Raw genomic sequence first — 16,995 nt, forward strand, 5'->3', positions numbered from 1 at the left:
ATAATGAAGATCAAAAAAACACTACAAACAAAAAAATTAAACAAATAAAATATTTATGTTGAAAATACACATATTTATATAAATGTGTGTGTGTGTGTGTGTGTGTGTGTGTTCTTGTTGGCTCTACACTTCTAAAACTTTCATATCTTGCCAAAACAAACTTTTTCTCGGAGATGGGATCAATAATGCTTTCAGTCCTGATGTTTACCAACGCAGAGAGACAGACTTTAATCGAACCACCTCTATGGACTTTTATTTAAGATTGTGCAAGATGGAGACACATCATCACAAAAGCTTTTTTTTTTTCCAGTTTTGCTGTTTCTGATGGTCTTAGGGTGTTTTTTTTTAAATATGTTTTAATGGTAAAAGCACATTGATTTATTTGTCATTCACGATAAAAACATTGATTTCTGGAGAGAACATCAGGGTTGATTTTTCGTGTCGCTATGGTGACTGGTTTCTTTTTGTGTCCCGCCTCGCTGCAAGACTCGAGACCCCATGCTGAAGATAACCCAAGACGACTACCAGGCCATATTCAGCCTGACCTCCGCTGGAATAATCCGCTACCTGAGGCTGCTGAAACCCGTGGACCGCGAGAGGCAGATGACCTACACCTTCACGGTACACACTTCTTTGTAGCCTAGTACATCACTGGAGACCTCTGACCCACTCCTCATATTGCTTTTGTTTTTCCAAGACGTGGGTCAGAGCAACTTGCAGATGCAAAGCCGACACACACAACAGTCCTCAAAAAGCAGCGTTTGTCCCGTCTTGAATGTACAGTCCTGGTCAAAAGTGTACATACACTTGTAAAGAACATCATGTCATGGCTGTCTTGACTTTCCAATCATTTCTACAACTCTTATTTTTTGGTGATAGAATGATTGGAGCACATACTTGTTGGTCAGAAAAAACATTCATGGAGCTCAATTTTTGTTTCATCTGACGTCACAAGGACAAATATAAGACCTTCTGAAGGAAAGTTCTGTGGTCAGATGAAACAAAAAAAATTACGTTTGGCCACAACACCCAGCAATATGTATATGTATATATATATATATATATATATATATATATATATATATATATATATATATACACACATACACACAGGAGTGCTCTTCTGTTTTTAAGGACCAAAATAAATAAAAAATATTCGGAGATCATCTGTATAACAGGATTACCTTGTTACGTTTAAACACCTATTGCAACAAGGCGGGTCAAATATCCTTTATCTTTAATTATTAAGGCTGTATAACAAGAGCGCCCTCTTACTGTTACAACAAGACCAGTCAACTATCTTTCATTCAACAAAAGCGCTCTACTATTTTTAAAGAGTTCATGCAAAACCATGAGTCAAAGATCTTCTATACTACAAAAGTCCTCTGCTGTGTATAAGTACCTAAAGATAAGTATTTACTCACAAGATAAGTATTTACTCACAAGTCCTCTGTATAACAAGAGCACCCTGTTACTGTTACAACAAGACAAGTCAAAGATTGTTTATTTACCAGGAGCACTCTACTATTTCTAAGGTGTTTATGTAAATGTGTGTATGTCTGGTTTTTTTTAAAGAATTACTCTGCAGCGAAATATGAGTCAAAGATATTCTACATTACATGAGTGCTCTGCTGTTCTTAAGAACACACAACAACGCCCAAATTATAATTTAGTCATAGGTATAACAGGATCAGTCTGTTATTTTTAAAGAATTACTCTGCAGCGAAACCATGAGTCAAAGATATTCTACATTACAGGAGTGCTCTGCTGTTTTTTACGGACACACAACAACGCACAAATTATAATTTAGTCACGGATACAACAAGAGCAGTGTGTTATTTTTAGAGAATTACTATGCAGCAAAAACACGGGTCAAAGATCTTCTATACTACAGAAGTCCTCTGCTGTGTATAAGGACCTAAAGAAAAGTATTTATTCACATGTCCTCTGTATAACAAGAGCACCCTGTTACTGTTACAACAAGACAAGTCAAAGATTGTTTATTTACCAGCAGCACTCTACTATTTCTACGGTGTTTGTGTAAAACCATGAGTCAAAGATATTCTACATTACAGGAGTGCTCTGCTGTTTTTACGGACACACAACAACGCACAAATTATAGTTTAGTCATAGGTATAACAGGAGCAGTCTGTTATTTTTAAAGAATTACTCTGCAGCGAAACCATGAGTCAAAGATATTCTACATTACAGGAGTGCTCTGCTGTTTTTACGGACACACAACAACGCACAAATTATAATTTAGTCATAGGTATAACAGGAGCAGTCTGTTATTTTTAAAGAATTACTATGCAGCAAAAACACGGGTCAAAGATCTTCTATACTACAGAAGTCCTCTGCTGTGTATAAGGACCTAAAGAAAAGTATTTACTCACATGTCCTCTGTATAACAAGAGCACCCTGTTACTGTTACAACAAGACAAGTCAAAGATTGTTTATTTACCAGCAGCACTCTACTATTTCTACGGTGTTTATGTAAAACCATGAGTCAAAGATATTCTACATTACAGGAGTGCTCTGCTGTTTTTACGGACACACAACAACGCACAAATTATAATTTAGTCATAGGTATAACAGGAGCAGTCTGTTATTTTTAAAGAATTACTCTGCAGCGAAACCATGAGTCAAAGATATTCTACATTACAGGAGTGCTCTGCTGTTCTTAAAAACACACAATAACACACAAATTCTAGTTTAGTCATAGGTATAACAGGAGCAGTCTGTTATTTTTAAAGAATTACTCTGCAGCGAAACCATGAGTCAAAGATATTCTACATTACAGGAGTGCTCTGCTGTTTTTACGGACACACAACAACGCACACATTATAATTTAGTCACAGATACAACAAGAGCAGTGTGTTATTTTTAGAGAATTACTATGCAGCAAAAACATGAGTCAAAGATCTTTTATACTACAGAAGTCCTCTGCTGTGTATAAGGACCTAAAGAAAAGTATTTATTCACATGTCCTCTGTATAACAAGAGCACCCTGTTACTGTTACAACAAGACAAGTGAAAGATTGTTTATTTACCAGGAGCACTCTACTATTTCTAAGGTGTTTATGTAAAACCATGAGTCAAAGATATTCTACATTACAGGAGTGCTCTGCTGTTCTTAAAAACACACAATAACGCACAAATTATAGTTTAGTCATAGGTATAACAGGAGCAGTCTGTTATTTTTAAAGAATTACTCTGCAGCGAAACCATGAGTCAAAGATATTCTACATTACAGGAGTGCTCTGCTGTTTTTTACGGACACACAACAACGCACAAATTATAATTTAGTGACAGATACAACAAGAGCAGTGAGTTATTTTTAGGGAATTACTATGCAGCAAAAACACGAGTCAAAGATCTTCTATACTACAGAAGTCCTCTCCTATGTATAAGGACCTAAAGAAAAGTATTTACTCACATGTCCTCTGTATAACAAGAGCACCCTGTTACTGTTACAACAAGACAAGTGAAAGATTGTTTATTTACCAGGAGCACTCTACTATTTCTAAGGTGTTTATGTAAAACCATGAGTCAAAGATATTCTACATTACAGGAGTGCTCTGCTGTTTTTACGGACACACAACAACGCACAAATTATAATTTAGTCACAGATACAACAAGAGCAGTGTGTTATTTTTAGAGAATTACTATGCAGCAAAAACATGAGTCAAAGATCTTTTATACTACAGAAGTCCTCTGCTGTGTATAAGGACCTAAAGAAAAGTATTTATTCACATGTCCTCTGTATAACAAGAGCACCCTGTTACTGTTACAAGACAAGTGAAAGATTGTTTATTTACCAGGAGCACTCTACTATTTCTAAGGTGTTTATGTAAAACCATGAGTCAAAGATATTCTACATTACAGGAGTGCTCTGCTGTTCTTAAGAACACACAACAATGCACAAATTATAATTTAGTCATCGGTATAACAGGAGCAGTCTGTTATTTTTAAAGAATTACTCTGCAGCGAAACCATGAGTCAAAGATATTCTACATTACAGGAGTGCTCTGCTGTTTTTACGGACACACAACAACGCACAAATTATAATTTAGTCATAGGTATAACAAGAGCCGTGTGTTATTTTTAGGGAATTACTATGCAGCAAAAACATGAGTCAAAGATCAATTATTTAACAGGAAGCACTGCTGTTTGTTTCCGTGGCAACCGGTAGAATGTCCCATATGTCAAGAGTGTGCATTATGATGATCCGAGCAGAGGTTGAAAGCACATTCTCGTGTGAAGGAGAGCTTGCTCCTAAAGACAGCCAGGTTGTGTAATAAGTCACTTGGTTGTTGTCGTCACAGTACAACATTTGCAGGGAGAAAGCAATTCCCCACAGCAGCCTTCCGCTCTTAATATTGCTTCTACTTTCAGACTTCTTTTATGTCTTATTTTGTCGCTCTCCTCATCAAATACTGAAGAAGTAGATAAAAAAATATATAAAATTGTGTTCCCAGATTGTCCTTCAGTTGAGCTTTATAAAGGTTCAAATATAATGTCACTCCATCACATTGCTTGTAAAGTTAACACAAACTTTAGGAGCACATTTAGTCTGGGACATGTTTAACCTGGTTTGAAACACAAATACATGAACGCTTGCTGTAAAACTCACACAACACATCATTTCATTGCACGTGTAAAGAAAAAGAATGGCTCGAAACTGTCACAGAGTGTTGGTGACGAACCCCAAGATGCAGAGAAGGAAGGCTTTGTCCAGGAAAACATGATTTCATGTTCAAAATAAAAGGTAAACAAACACAAAGTAGGTATAACCAAAACTGAAAACAGGAACCAGCAAACAAAAAAACTGGAAACAGCTAATGGCTAAGAAGTAAACTACAAATGGCTAACAGGAACCGCTTACCGCTACGACGACATCGACAAAGACAAGTAGTAGCACGAGAGGTAGTAGCTGTAACGATATCGACAATGACAGGTAGTGGTGACATTGACACGACAATACTCCGAGTGGAGGACAAAGCAGGTTTAAATAGTACCTGGCTGATTGACACCAGGTGTGGCCAGGTGCCAATCACTCACAGCTGAGGGGACACAGCACTCAGGGAGAACAGCAGGAAATAAAGACAAAATAAGGAAATAAGACAAACACAGAGGAAAAACTAAAACTTGACCAAACTGTCATGATCCGTAGTCTGGATCATGTTTAGTTTAGTTATTTTCTGTTAGTTTGGACTCCCTTTGTTGTTTGTGTACCTCTTGTGAGTCAGTTTGGTCACCATGGTAACATATTAATTTCACCTGCTGCGGGTTCCAGACGCACACCTGTTTTTGTTAATTACTTCCTTATTTAAGCCTGCCTTGTCCCGTCAGTCGGTCTTGGTCCCTTGTTTGCGGTATGCAACTGTTTGTTGGTAATTACTAGATTTCTTGTTACCTGATCCTGTGCTAGTGTTAGCATTAGCTTCTGTGCTTTCGCCACGCGTTTCTTTTCGTCTGTTTTTGTAGCAGTGTTTTGTTATTAAATCATTCTTACCTTTACGTTGTTGTCCGGAGTGTCTATGTTTGCGTTGGAGGAATGATCCCACATTAAAATGCGACCCACACGTGACACTGTCAGGGACAAACCTGACAGAAACACTAGAAAACAGGCAACAATCCACGAGAAATTGATACAAGATTGATTATACGTAGATGTCCTTTAAAACGGACTTTAAAACACCGTTGGGAAATAGTTGTGTTTGTAGATTGAGAAAACGTTGTTGGTTGGGAAATGAGCAAAATTCAAAAGTCAAATCAAGGTTGGAGCCTAAAATGTAATAAACGTCGTCAAAAAGCAAGTTGTTTCAATGTTGTATTTGTGTCGTGGAATGTTGGTTGGGAAATGACCACATTTCAATGGTTAAATCAACGTAAACAACCTGACATTGATCGAATGTATGTTGTTTCAATGTTTTTTGTTGTAGAAATAGTGTTTGGGAAATGACCACATTTCAACAGTCAAATCAACGTCAGATCCTAATATTGAATCAACGTCAACAAAAAGTGTGTTTTTTCAACGCTGTATTTGTGTCATGGAATATTGGTTGGGAAATGATCACATTTCAAAGGGGCGGCATAGCTCGGTTGGTAGAGCGGCCGTGCCAGCAACTTGAGGGTTGCAGGTTCGATTCCCGCTTGTGCCATCCTAGTCACTGCCGTTGTGTCCTTGGGCAAGACACTTTACCCACCTGCTCCCAGTGCCACCCACACTGGTTTAAATGTAACTTAGATATTGGGTTTCACTATGTAAAGTGCTTTGAGTCACTTGAGAAAAGCGCTATATAAATATAAGTCACTTCACAATTCACTTCAATGGTCAAATCGACGTCACAACCTGACATTGATCGAATGTCGTGAAAAAGTATGTTGTTTCAATGTTTGGTGTTGTAGAAATAGTGTTTGGGAAATGACCAAATTTCAACGGTCAAATCAACGTCAGATCCTAATATTGAATCAACGTCAACGAAAAGTGTGTTTTTCAACGCTGTATTTGGGTTTTAGAATATTGGTTTGGAAATGACCACATTTCAATGGTCAAATCAACGTCACAACCTGACATTGAATAGACGTTGTCAAAAAGCATGTTGTTTCAATGTTTTATTTGTGTTGTTAAATATTGGTTGGGAAATGACGAACAATTAATAGTCAAATCAACGTCACAACCTGACATTGATCGAATGTCGTGAAAAAACATGTTGTTTCAACGTTTTGTCTTGTAGAATATTGGTTGGGAAATGACCACATTTCAATGGTCAAATCAATGTCACAACCCGGCATTGAATAAAGTTTTAAGTACCACTGATAGTCTCACACACACACACACACACACACACACACACACTAGGTTTGGTGAAATTTGTCCTCTGCATTTGACCCATCACCCTTGATCACCCCCTGGGAGGTGAGGGGAGCAGTGGGCAGCAGCGGTGGCCACGCCCAGGAATCATTTCTGGTGATTTAACCCCCCATTCCAACCCGTGATGCTGAGTGCCAAGCAGGGAGGTAATGGCTCCCATTTTTATAGTCTTTGGTATGACTTGGCCGGGGTTTGAACTCCCAACCTACCCATCTCAGGGATGGACGGGGACGATTGGGCTGCTGCCCCCGCAACCCAAGCCCGGATAAGTGGTAGAAGATGGATGGATGGATTATTACGCAGAGAAAAAGTTGTATACACATGTGTTATACATCAGTCTCATAGTAATAACAGTTGTAAAGTGGCTTGGGCATTTTATAAGGACGCTTTGGTGCCGCTATTTTGAGACTAATGCATTGTGAACGTAGTGCAGCTTTTGTATTGAAGGGGGAATAGCTAACTTCCTGTTGATTTTAGCTAGGGGTGGTCAGTGGATGAAATATAGGTCTAACTGAGACCTACATAGAAGTTTTTGTTTCATGTTTCCACGACATTCGTACTGGAAGATAGAGGCAGTCTTGTCTGTGTTTTCTTCCTACAGCCCAATTTTTTTTTAGTTTTGGGGTTTGGTGTTTTTTATTAGATCGCAATTTTCGCCAGTCCTGATGTGTGTGTGTCAAATCTAGTGAGTTTTAAAGCATGTTAAGGGGGTCAAATTACAGCTCAAAGAGGCGGCGGTATAATAATAATAAAGAATAATAAAACGCTAGAATTTCAATAGGGTCCTCTGTCCCAAAGGGACATCGGTTCCTAATTATTCGGTCTTTACAGTGATTAGGACTAAAAAATCGGACTGTACTAGGTTTGGGGAGGCAGTGCAGGCACTTCCGGAATGTTCCATACCACTGCTTGTCCATCGACTGATATTGAGCAAGCAAAACTACACATTCTGTAAAAAGACTTTTTTTCTGGTGTTCTATTTGCTACTTTGCCTCTTGAAACTGTCTGGCCAGGCTACCACATTTGTACAATCCGACTCTCTAACTTTCTTTTATCTCCCGTCCCCAGCTGGTGGCATCGGATGGCGTCCAGCAGAGTGGTCCCGTCACGGTCAATATCTTGGTCATCGATGCCAACGACAACACGCCCACATTTGCTCAGGTGTCCTACAACGTGGACTTATTCACAGACATGCAACCTGGGGAGACCGTGCTGCAGGTAATCGATTCACAAATCTATTTTTTTTTTTTTCCATCCCCGCAGAAGGCTTTCATATTCACAGCGCGGCGCCTTCAACAATTGAGACGAGTGCTTTGACAGGAGAAAGGAGACAGAAAAAATAAAAAAAAACATTTTTGCAGTCTTGACACGTAAAAATAATGGCTATGCGGGAAACCTTTTACCTCTAAACTCGGTGGTTTGCGTTCATCATTGACCCTTTATTATCTTTTATGGTGACAGGTGAGGCAGAAGCAGACAAACAAACACATTTGAAATATGTTAAAAGATATGTTTGCATTAAACAAGCAAGCCCTCATCTATATTTAATTTTATGTATTCTTGTATATATATATATATGCATCTATAAGTGTGTGTGTGTGCGCACATGTGTTTCTTTGTGTGTATTTATGTATGTATATATCTGTGTGAATACATGCATACATACACACATATACAGTATGTGTATGTGTGTATGTATGTATACATATGTGTGTATAAGTATACATATGTATATTTACATATGTACATGTATGCATATATGTGGGTAGGTGTATGCTTATATGTGTGTGTATATATATATATATATATATATATATATATATATATATATATATATATATATATATATAATGTGTGTGTATGTGTATGCATATGTGTATAAGTATGCATATATATGTGTGTGTATATATGTGTATATGTATGCATACATATATGTGTGTGTGTGTATATATATATATATATATATATACATATATATATATATATATATATATATGAGGTGGCGACTTGTCCAGGGTGTACCCCGCCTTCCGCCCGATTGTTGCTGAGATAGGCGCCAGCGCCCCCCGCAACCCCGAAAGGGAATAAGCGGTAGGAAATGGATGGATGGATGGATGGATATATATATATATATATATACATACAGTGGGGCAAAAAAGTATTTAGTCAGCCAGCGATTGTGCAAGTTCTCCCACTTCAAATGATGACAGAGGTCTGTCATTTTCATCATAGGTACACTTCAACTGTGAGAGACAGAATGTGAAGAAAAAATCCAGGAATTCACATTGTAGGAATTTTAAATAATTTATTAGTAAATGATGGTGGAAAATAAGTATTTGGTCAACCATTCAAAGCTCTCACTGATGGAAGGAGGTTTTGGCTCCAAATCTCAGGATACATGGCCCCATTCATTCTTTCCTTAACACGGATCAATCGTCCTGTCCCCTTAGCAGAAAAACAGCCCCAAAGCATGATGTTTCCACCACCATGCTTCACAGTAGGTATGGTGTTCATGGGATGCAACCCAGTATTCTTTTTCCTCCAAACACGTATGCATATATATTAGGAATGCACCGAAATGAAAATTTGTGGCCGAAGCCGAATAAAATTTAAACGCTTGGCCGAAGGCCGAATACCGAATACCGAATAATGAATGCAGTTTTTCATAATTCTTTTAGAATTGCATAAATAGCCTAGAATAAATATTTAGACATGTTTTTCAAATAAAGTAGTTTTTTATTGAATATTGACATTTTTTTAATATTCCAGTAGCCTTTGCTTTTCAAAAAAAGCACAAAGTTTTTCATTTATATTAGGCCTTCAAACAAAACATGCATTCCAAAAAAAAACAAAGTGCATTAAAGTGGATAAACCCACAACACATGAATTATTGTCCTTTTGGCAAAAGTCTGCTTAGCCACAGTAGATATGCTAATAATGTAAACAGAAGGCTCAAGTAAATCTCAATAAGTGTGTGCTTGTAACCTCATACACTTATACAGGTAGCCTACACAACAGGCTAATAATGTAAACAGAAGGCTCAAGTAAATCTCAATAAGTGTGTGCTTGTAACCTCATACACTTATACAGGTACACAACATTGTAACCTCATACACTTATACAGGTACACAACATATCCCAACGTCACTGCACGTTGGTTGATTGCGTCACCGCGTCAAAAAATTGCGTCACACGCCACTATTCGGCCTTGTTTTTAACTCATTCCACCGAAGGCCGAATGTGGCTTTTTTTGCCATATTCGGCCGGATATATTCAGTTACCGATTAATCGGTGCATCCCTAATATATATATATATATATATATATATATGAATATATATGGAGTCAAAGATTATGTACAGCCCTGGTTAGGTGACTCGCGACGTTGGCAAACACATCAATGGCCGCCATTCCAGCTCAAACATGCACTCAGCGAGAGAGCAGCACAGAATGCTGAGAAATTACCTTGACAGAATGATGATTTTAATGCGTATTGTTGTTCTCTCTATTTTGATTATGTAAATGGATAAGAGACATAATCCCAGCTGATTGCATTATTGTCCCGGCTTTAAATGTCATCTCGTCGTTGCACAAACACGCCGCCGTGCACGCAGTGTCGTAACAAGAATGTCAATACGTAACCTCATCCCGCTAAATCTCTTCATGCAGGGAGTTCCGTCTCCGTCCTTTCATTTTCTCCCAATTTGTCCTTTCGCCGTGCTCGTTTGTCTTTCTGTCCTCTCAGCGCCGCCTTTGCAAAGACGGGAGGAGAGAAAAAATAAAAAAATTAGTCAGACTCCGAAAGGTCAAGTTTAATCTGTCTTAAAAATGTCCGTTTGGCTTCTGCAAAATGAGGGCAGGGGTCGTGGAGTGTTTGGCGTGACCGCTTAATTGATTTTTTTTTATAAGCGGTTTATGAAAGTCCCCTCAGGGTGCTGCTCCTTTACTGATGTAGCCGCTCTGACGCCATAATCACACATTCGCTACTTCCTCCAAAATGTGCTGTTATCGCGCGGACAAAATTTACACAAACAAAATATCCCACATGGTGACTCAGTTTTTACACTTTTTTTGTTAATTTTTTTCACTGAGTAAAACTGCTAAATAAGCCAAATGAGGTATTGTGGATTTTTTTTATTTCTTTTTTTATATAAGTTTTAATTTTTAATTTTTTTACAAAGTAGTATCTACAAATACATCAATTAAATAAAGCAAAAAGGAATAATGATGCATTAGGCGGCATAGCTCGGTTGGTAGAGCGGCCGTGCCAGCAACTTGAGGGTTGCAGGTTCGATTCCCGCTTCCGCCATCCTAGTCACTGCCGTTGTGTCCTTGGGCAAGACACTTTACCCACCTGCTCCCAGTGCCACCCACACTGGTTTAAATGTAACTTAGATATTGGGTTTCACTATGTAAAGCGCTTTGAGTCACTAGAGAAAAGTGCTATATAAATATAAATCACTTCACTTCACTTCATTAATAATAATCACAAATAAAATAGAATAATATAAACAAATTCACACACACATATATATGTACATATATATATATATATATATATATATATATATATATGTATATATATATATATATATATATATATATATACATATATATGTATATACATACATATATATATATGTATGTATATATGTATGTATGTGTACATGTAGAAACAGAAAATAAGCAGACATAGCTCGGTTGGTAGAGCGGCCGTGCTAGCAACTTGAGGGTTGCAGGTTCGATTCCCGCTTCCACCATCCTAGTCACTGCCGTTGTGTCCTTGGGCAAGACACTTTACCCACATGCTCCCAGTGCCACCCACACTGCTTTAATTGTAACTTAGATATTGGATGTCACTATGTAAAGCGCTTTGAGTCACTAGAGAAAAAGCGCTATATAAATATAATTCATTTCATTTCATTAACAGTAAATGAACATGTAGATTTATAACCTATTTTCTACTGCTTGTCCCTCATAATGTTGACAAAATAATAAGTAGATAAATGACACAATATGTTACTGCATACATCAGCCGACTAATTAGGAGCCTTTGTTTGTTTACTTACTAATAAAAGACAAGTTGTCTCGTATGTTCATTATTTTATTTAAGGACTTAATTACAATAATAAATATATTTTTAATGTACCCTAAGGTTTTGTGTTAAAATAAAGACAATAATGCCATTTTTTGTGATCCCCCTTTTAATTAGAAAAGTATAGAAAATACCAGAAAGTATCAAAATATATGTTGTTACAGGTAACAAAATATTGTTATTGGGACAACACTACTGCATTCCATGAGAAAAAAAAATATTTTGGGGAAATTTTCGGTTCAGACCAGGGTGCCGAACCACAGGTGTGAACACGGACTTTGACCGCCAAGCCCCCGACAAAAAGGCAAACTTGTAGTTCCGTGACCTAAAAGAAGTGCAGACAATCCCAGCGGTGCCTCACAACCACAGGCAGTGGGATGCCTGGAATAATTGGACCGTGGGAGACTGAACCTGGGTAAGGCATCCGCATATCAAAGCAAGCACCTTCCAGAGCTCTATACTTCCAATTCTAAACACAGAATCTAAACTTTATTGATGTTTATTGTCAACAAGCTGAACACCTGCGGTGAGGATTCGCCACAAAACAATGCGACATGCTTTAATGTTCAGGGACAAAGCTGGGATTATCTTCAAATGAGACCGATTCAAGGTGTGCACCTTGAACTCGTCCCCATGGGTGACTGCGACTGATCTGTTTCTCCGTCTTTGCTTCCAAGTTATCAGCAGAGGACGCCGACGAGGGGCTAAACGGTCTGGTGACCTACGAGATACTGGCCGGGGCCCAGGGACACTTTGTCATCAATAACCGCACCGGCCGCATCACGGTGGCCCCGGGTGTCACGCTCGCTGTCGGACGATCATTCGCCCTGACCGTCAAGGCGTCTGATAATGCGCCGGAGTCCCTGAGAAGGTAAGTAGTCCGCCTGAGGCCAAGGCGATGCACAAATGCGCTCCGGCGTCAACAGTCTGATGCTCGGCTTTCTTGCCGCCAGGAGCTCCATCACCACGGTCTACATCGAAGTGTTGCCGCCCAACAACCAGAGTCCCCCGCGCTTCCCCTTGGTCAGCTACAGTCTGGAGGTCAGCGAGGCCACCAGGATCGGAGCTATCCTGCTCAATCTGCAGGTGAGCACTGTTTCCTTCATCAAATCCACCGTCTTCTACCTCGGACGCTGAAATATTGACGGAAAATATACCCACCAGTCTGTGACAGCACTGCAATCCAGAAAAAATGGGCCGTTTATGAACACTTCAATTAATTATAAGGCACACTGCAGATGAACAGTCTATTTTTCCATTTTTTTTTCATATATAAGGCGCACCTGATTTTCTTGGAATATTTGCTCTTACTCAAGTATCTTTACTTGAGTCATATTATTCTAAGAGTGTTCCTCGATTAATTTCTCCACCCCCCCCCACCCCACCCCATCCCAACTCACCCCAGGAAGAAAATAATTTGCATCCTCATCCGTGGTCACTAGTGCAACAACAACGCCGGAAATGTGTCCCGTGGAAAAAAATGTCCGACCGGAACTCTCTAATAACTAAAGTTCCTTGGGTGAATAACAGGGGCGTCGCCAGACATATTTCACTGGGGCACGTGCCCCACTGTTGATCTGCAGTGCCCCAGTAAAAATTTCACCAATAAAAAAAAACGCTTCAGAGTTTTAAGTCTACATAACATAGACATCAGCGCACATACTACTTAGTATGGTAATTGATTGCTACTGTATTCACTCCACATAACAATGAGCACATGGCTAATTAATATGGTAATTTATTCACGTGTGGATCGAGACTTCGGTTGAGAGAGGGAGAGAGAGGGGGGGAGAGCGAATCACTGCGTGAGGTAGGTAACGTTAGCCAACAACAATTTGTTAATTACATTATTTTTTATTTGACTCAAACTGTAACTCCTAGATGGATTTAAGAAAGTTATTTGCCTGCAGCAGAGAAGAAGCAGCAGGAATGAGAGATGTAAATCAATCAATGTTTACTTATATAGCCCTAAATCACTAGTGTCCTAGCTAGCTAGGCAACATCATTGTCTTAAGTTGATGCTAAGTTAGCTAACATTATTCCTTGTATTAAAACAAACATATTCATTTGCTGTACGAGCTGTCGGGGGAATTTCCAATGAACATGAAACATCATGTTGGTTATTGTCTGCTGCTTCTGCATCAATGATGATTTGGAGTCAGCATGTGTGAGTTGAGTGCTTCTCAAATGGTTTATCTTCAGGAAGAAAAACATTTTGCCATATCATCACATTTTTAAATCATTCAAGTTTATTTCATCGGAAAAATAGCACAGTAGACTTGTCTTGTTAATCGGTGTGACTTTGACTACAATAATCTTGTTTTGTCAGCAGAAAAATGGCTACAGCTAAAGCATCTGGTTTTGTTTCCAGAAAAAATAGTAACATTTCTGTTTTGGTTTCAGAAAGATGGCTAAAAATATCGGGTTTTGTTGCCCCATTTAGATTTTTTTTAAATATATTTGCATGTCTGTCCTGAGTCCTCCTCCAACTTGTTAGTCGCTTTGCCTTTTGCTAAAATACTCACTAACAGTCACTAGAAAAATGTCAAAAAATATCTGGTTTTGTTGCCACAATTGGATTTTTTTCTCCCTAAACTTTTTTTTTCCATGCACACATGTGACTGCGACTCACTGAAAATGACACACAATCCACTTTTATGTCACGACCCAGCAGTTGGGAACCACTGGTCGACTGTATAACAGTTACTGTAATATTTCCATGTCTGTCCAGAGTGATTGACCACTTTGCAAAAATGAAAAGGAGACGTTCCAGTTTACTTCTCAGAAAATGATTCCCTGAACAGACACACAACAGTTGTTCATTTATTCTACTACTGTGGCTTTATTCTTTTGTGTATATTTGATAGTTTTGTGTATCTGAAATAGGATTAGCCACATTGCCATAAATGGAAATTAAATAATATAAAAGAACCCAGAGATGTAGGGCTCCTTTATTTTTAGTTTTACTTTTGCAGATGTTAAATTTGCAGATGATTACTGCAATATATATTTCAAAAAGATTCATTGCTCTTCCTTTTTGCTTTTACCAGTAGCAGTTTAGAAGTCTGGAGTAAATAAGTGCACAAGTAGGTCAAATGCATGAGTTAATTTCAGGTGGTTCATCAAAGATCCATACAACATCATCTGATATGATGTCATAGTTTAAAGCACTATTTATGTATTTTTTATGATAAATAAGTGCTAGAAATGTTTTTGCTTGCGCGCTTTGCACACTTACATGAATTATTTGTGCCCCAGGTGTGCCCCAGTAAAGTATTAGGTCTAGTGACGCCCCTGGTGAATAATGTGAACTCACTACACCGGTATGTTTTAGCGCTTCCATGGCGAGTTTACTGACGGATATAAGTAAGAACTTTACACTACGGATGTCAGATAACATCGGAAAGCCGATATTATTGGCCGAAAAATGCTTTAAAATGTAATATCAGAGATTATAGGTATCGGTTTCAAAATTATCGGTATCAGTTTCAAAAAGTAAAATGTATGACTTTTTAAAACGGAGTGGTACACGGACTTAGGGAAAAGTTCAGAGCGCCAATAAACCTTAAAGGCACTACTTTTGGCACTACTTTGGGACGGCGTGGCGCAGTGGGAGAGTGGCCGTGCGCAACCCGAGGGTCCCTGGTTCAATTCCCACCTAGAACCAACCTCGTCACGTCCGTTGTGTCCTGAGCAAGACACTTCACCCTTGCTCCTGATGAGTGCTGGTTGGCACCTTGCATGGCAGCTCCCTCCATCAGTGTGTGAATGTGTGTGTGAATGTGGAAGTAGTGTCAAAGCGCTTTGAGTACCTTGAAGGTAGAAAAGCGCTACACAAGTACAACCCATTTATTTATTTATTTACTTTTGTGTGCCGGCCCAATCACATAATTTATGCAGCTTGTACACACACACCTATTTTTTCACCATGAACCAAATAAAATAGCTTCGATGTCGGTAAGCACAACCAAAATTATCGGGTTATAAGGCGCACTGTCGAGTTTTGAGAAAACGAAAGGATTTTAATTGCGCCTTAAAGTCCGAAAAATACGGTACTCTACCGACCTCTGCATACTGTTATAGAAATAGTTGTTGTTTTTTGTGAGGTACAGTATAGTACCACCTGTTGCCCTCCACTACTTGTAAATGTGTTATCGTGTATATCTTTTTTTGTTTTTATTCTCTAAACCTGCATGTTTATGCCCTATTGCTCGATTCCATCGCCCCGCCCTCCACCTTCACGGCACTTTACGACCTCTAAAGGGTGTTCTATCTTTCTGTTCCTGCAGGCCACAGACCGAGAAAACGACCCCATCACATATCACATTCTCAGCGGGGATTCCCAGAACCTGTTCAACCTCTCCGAGACGTAAGCATCACTCTTCAGCCAGTATGGATTTGTGTGTTAAAGTGATGTGTATGTTGTTGCCATAGGGGTTGTGGTGATACTCCACTGTCGCTCTATGTGTCTCCCTTTTGTTCATTTCTGGTACAGCAGGGGGAACAAAATGAAAAACATAGAACTGCTCAGGTGTCCTGATCAATAAATGTAAATAAATAAATAAATCCCTAGGCCCGGCCACAGGTGTATACAATCTGTTGGTGGAGGAGGAATTTTGGTTTGGGGTTGTTTTTCCAGTGAAAGGAACTGTGAATGCTCCAGGAAGCTGAAACATTTTGGACAATTCCATGCTCCCCGACCTTGTGGGAACAGTTTGGAGCGGGTCCTTTCCTCTCCCAACATGACTGTGCACCAGTGCACAAAGCAAGGTCCATAAAGACATGGATGGCAGAGTCTGGTATGGATGAACTTGACTGGCCTGCACAGAGTCCTGACCCGAAACCGATAGAACACCTTTGGAATGAATTAGAACAGAGACTTTCAGTGTGTGACCTCACCAATGTGCTTTTGGAAAAATGGTGGAAAATTCCTATAAACACACTCCGCAACCAATAGTGGGACTCCAGTCCATAGTGGATCTAACATAATAGTGAGAGTCCAGTCAATAGTGGATCTAACATAA

At 39.0% G+C, this 16,995-nt stretch overlaps 1 protein-coding gene across 5 annotated transcripts in view; it reads left to right on the forward strand.

The window, feature by feature from the left end:
• Nucleotides 1-16,995, forward strand: part of pcdh15a (protocadherin-related 15a) — a 564,893-nt gene that overhangs the window by 311,482 nt on the left and 236,416 nt on the right. For all 5 annotated transcript variants that reach the window (XM_061911787.1, XM_061911785.1, XM_061911784.1 and 2 more), the window contains 5 exons: nt 487-621; nt 7,946-8,095; nt 12,649-12,842; nt 12,925-13,057; nt 16,261-16,340. In XM_061911787.1, the coding sequence (XP_061767771.1) occupies nt 487-621; nt 7,946-8,095; nt 12,649-12,842; nt 12,925-13,057; nt 16,261-16,340 (692 nt within the window). The remainder of the gene's footprint in view (nt 1-486; nt 622-7,945; nt 8,096-12,648; nt 12,843-12,924; nt 13,058-16,260; nt 16,341-16,995) is intronic.

The sequence above is a fragment of the Nerophis ophidion genome, linkage group LG09 (genome assembly GCF_033978795.1).
Source record: "Nerophis ophidion isolate RoL-2023_Sa linkage group LG09, RoL_Noph_v1.0, whole genome shotgun sequence".
Classification (NCBI taxonomy): Eukaryota; Metazoa; Chordata; class Actinopteri; order Syngnathiformes; family Syngnathidae; genus Nerophis; species Nerophis ophidion.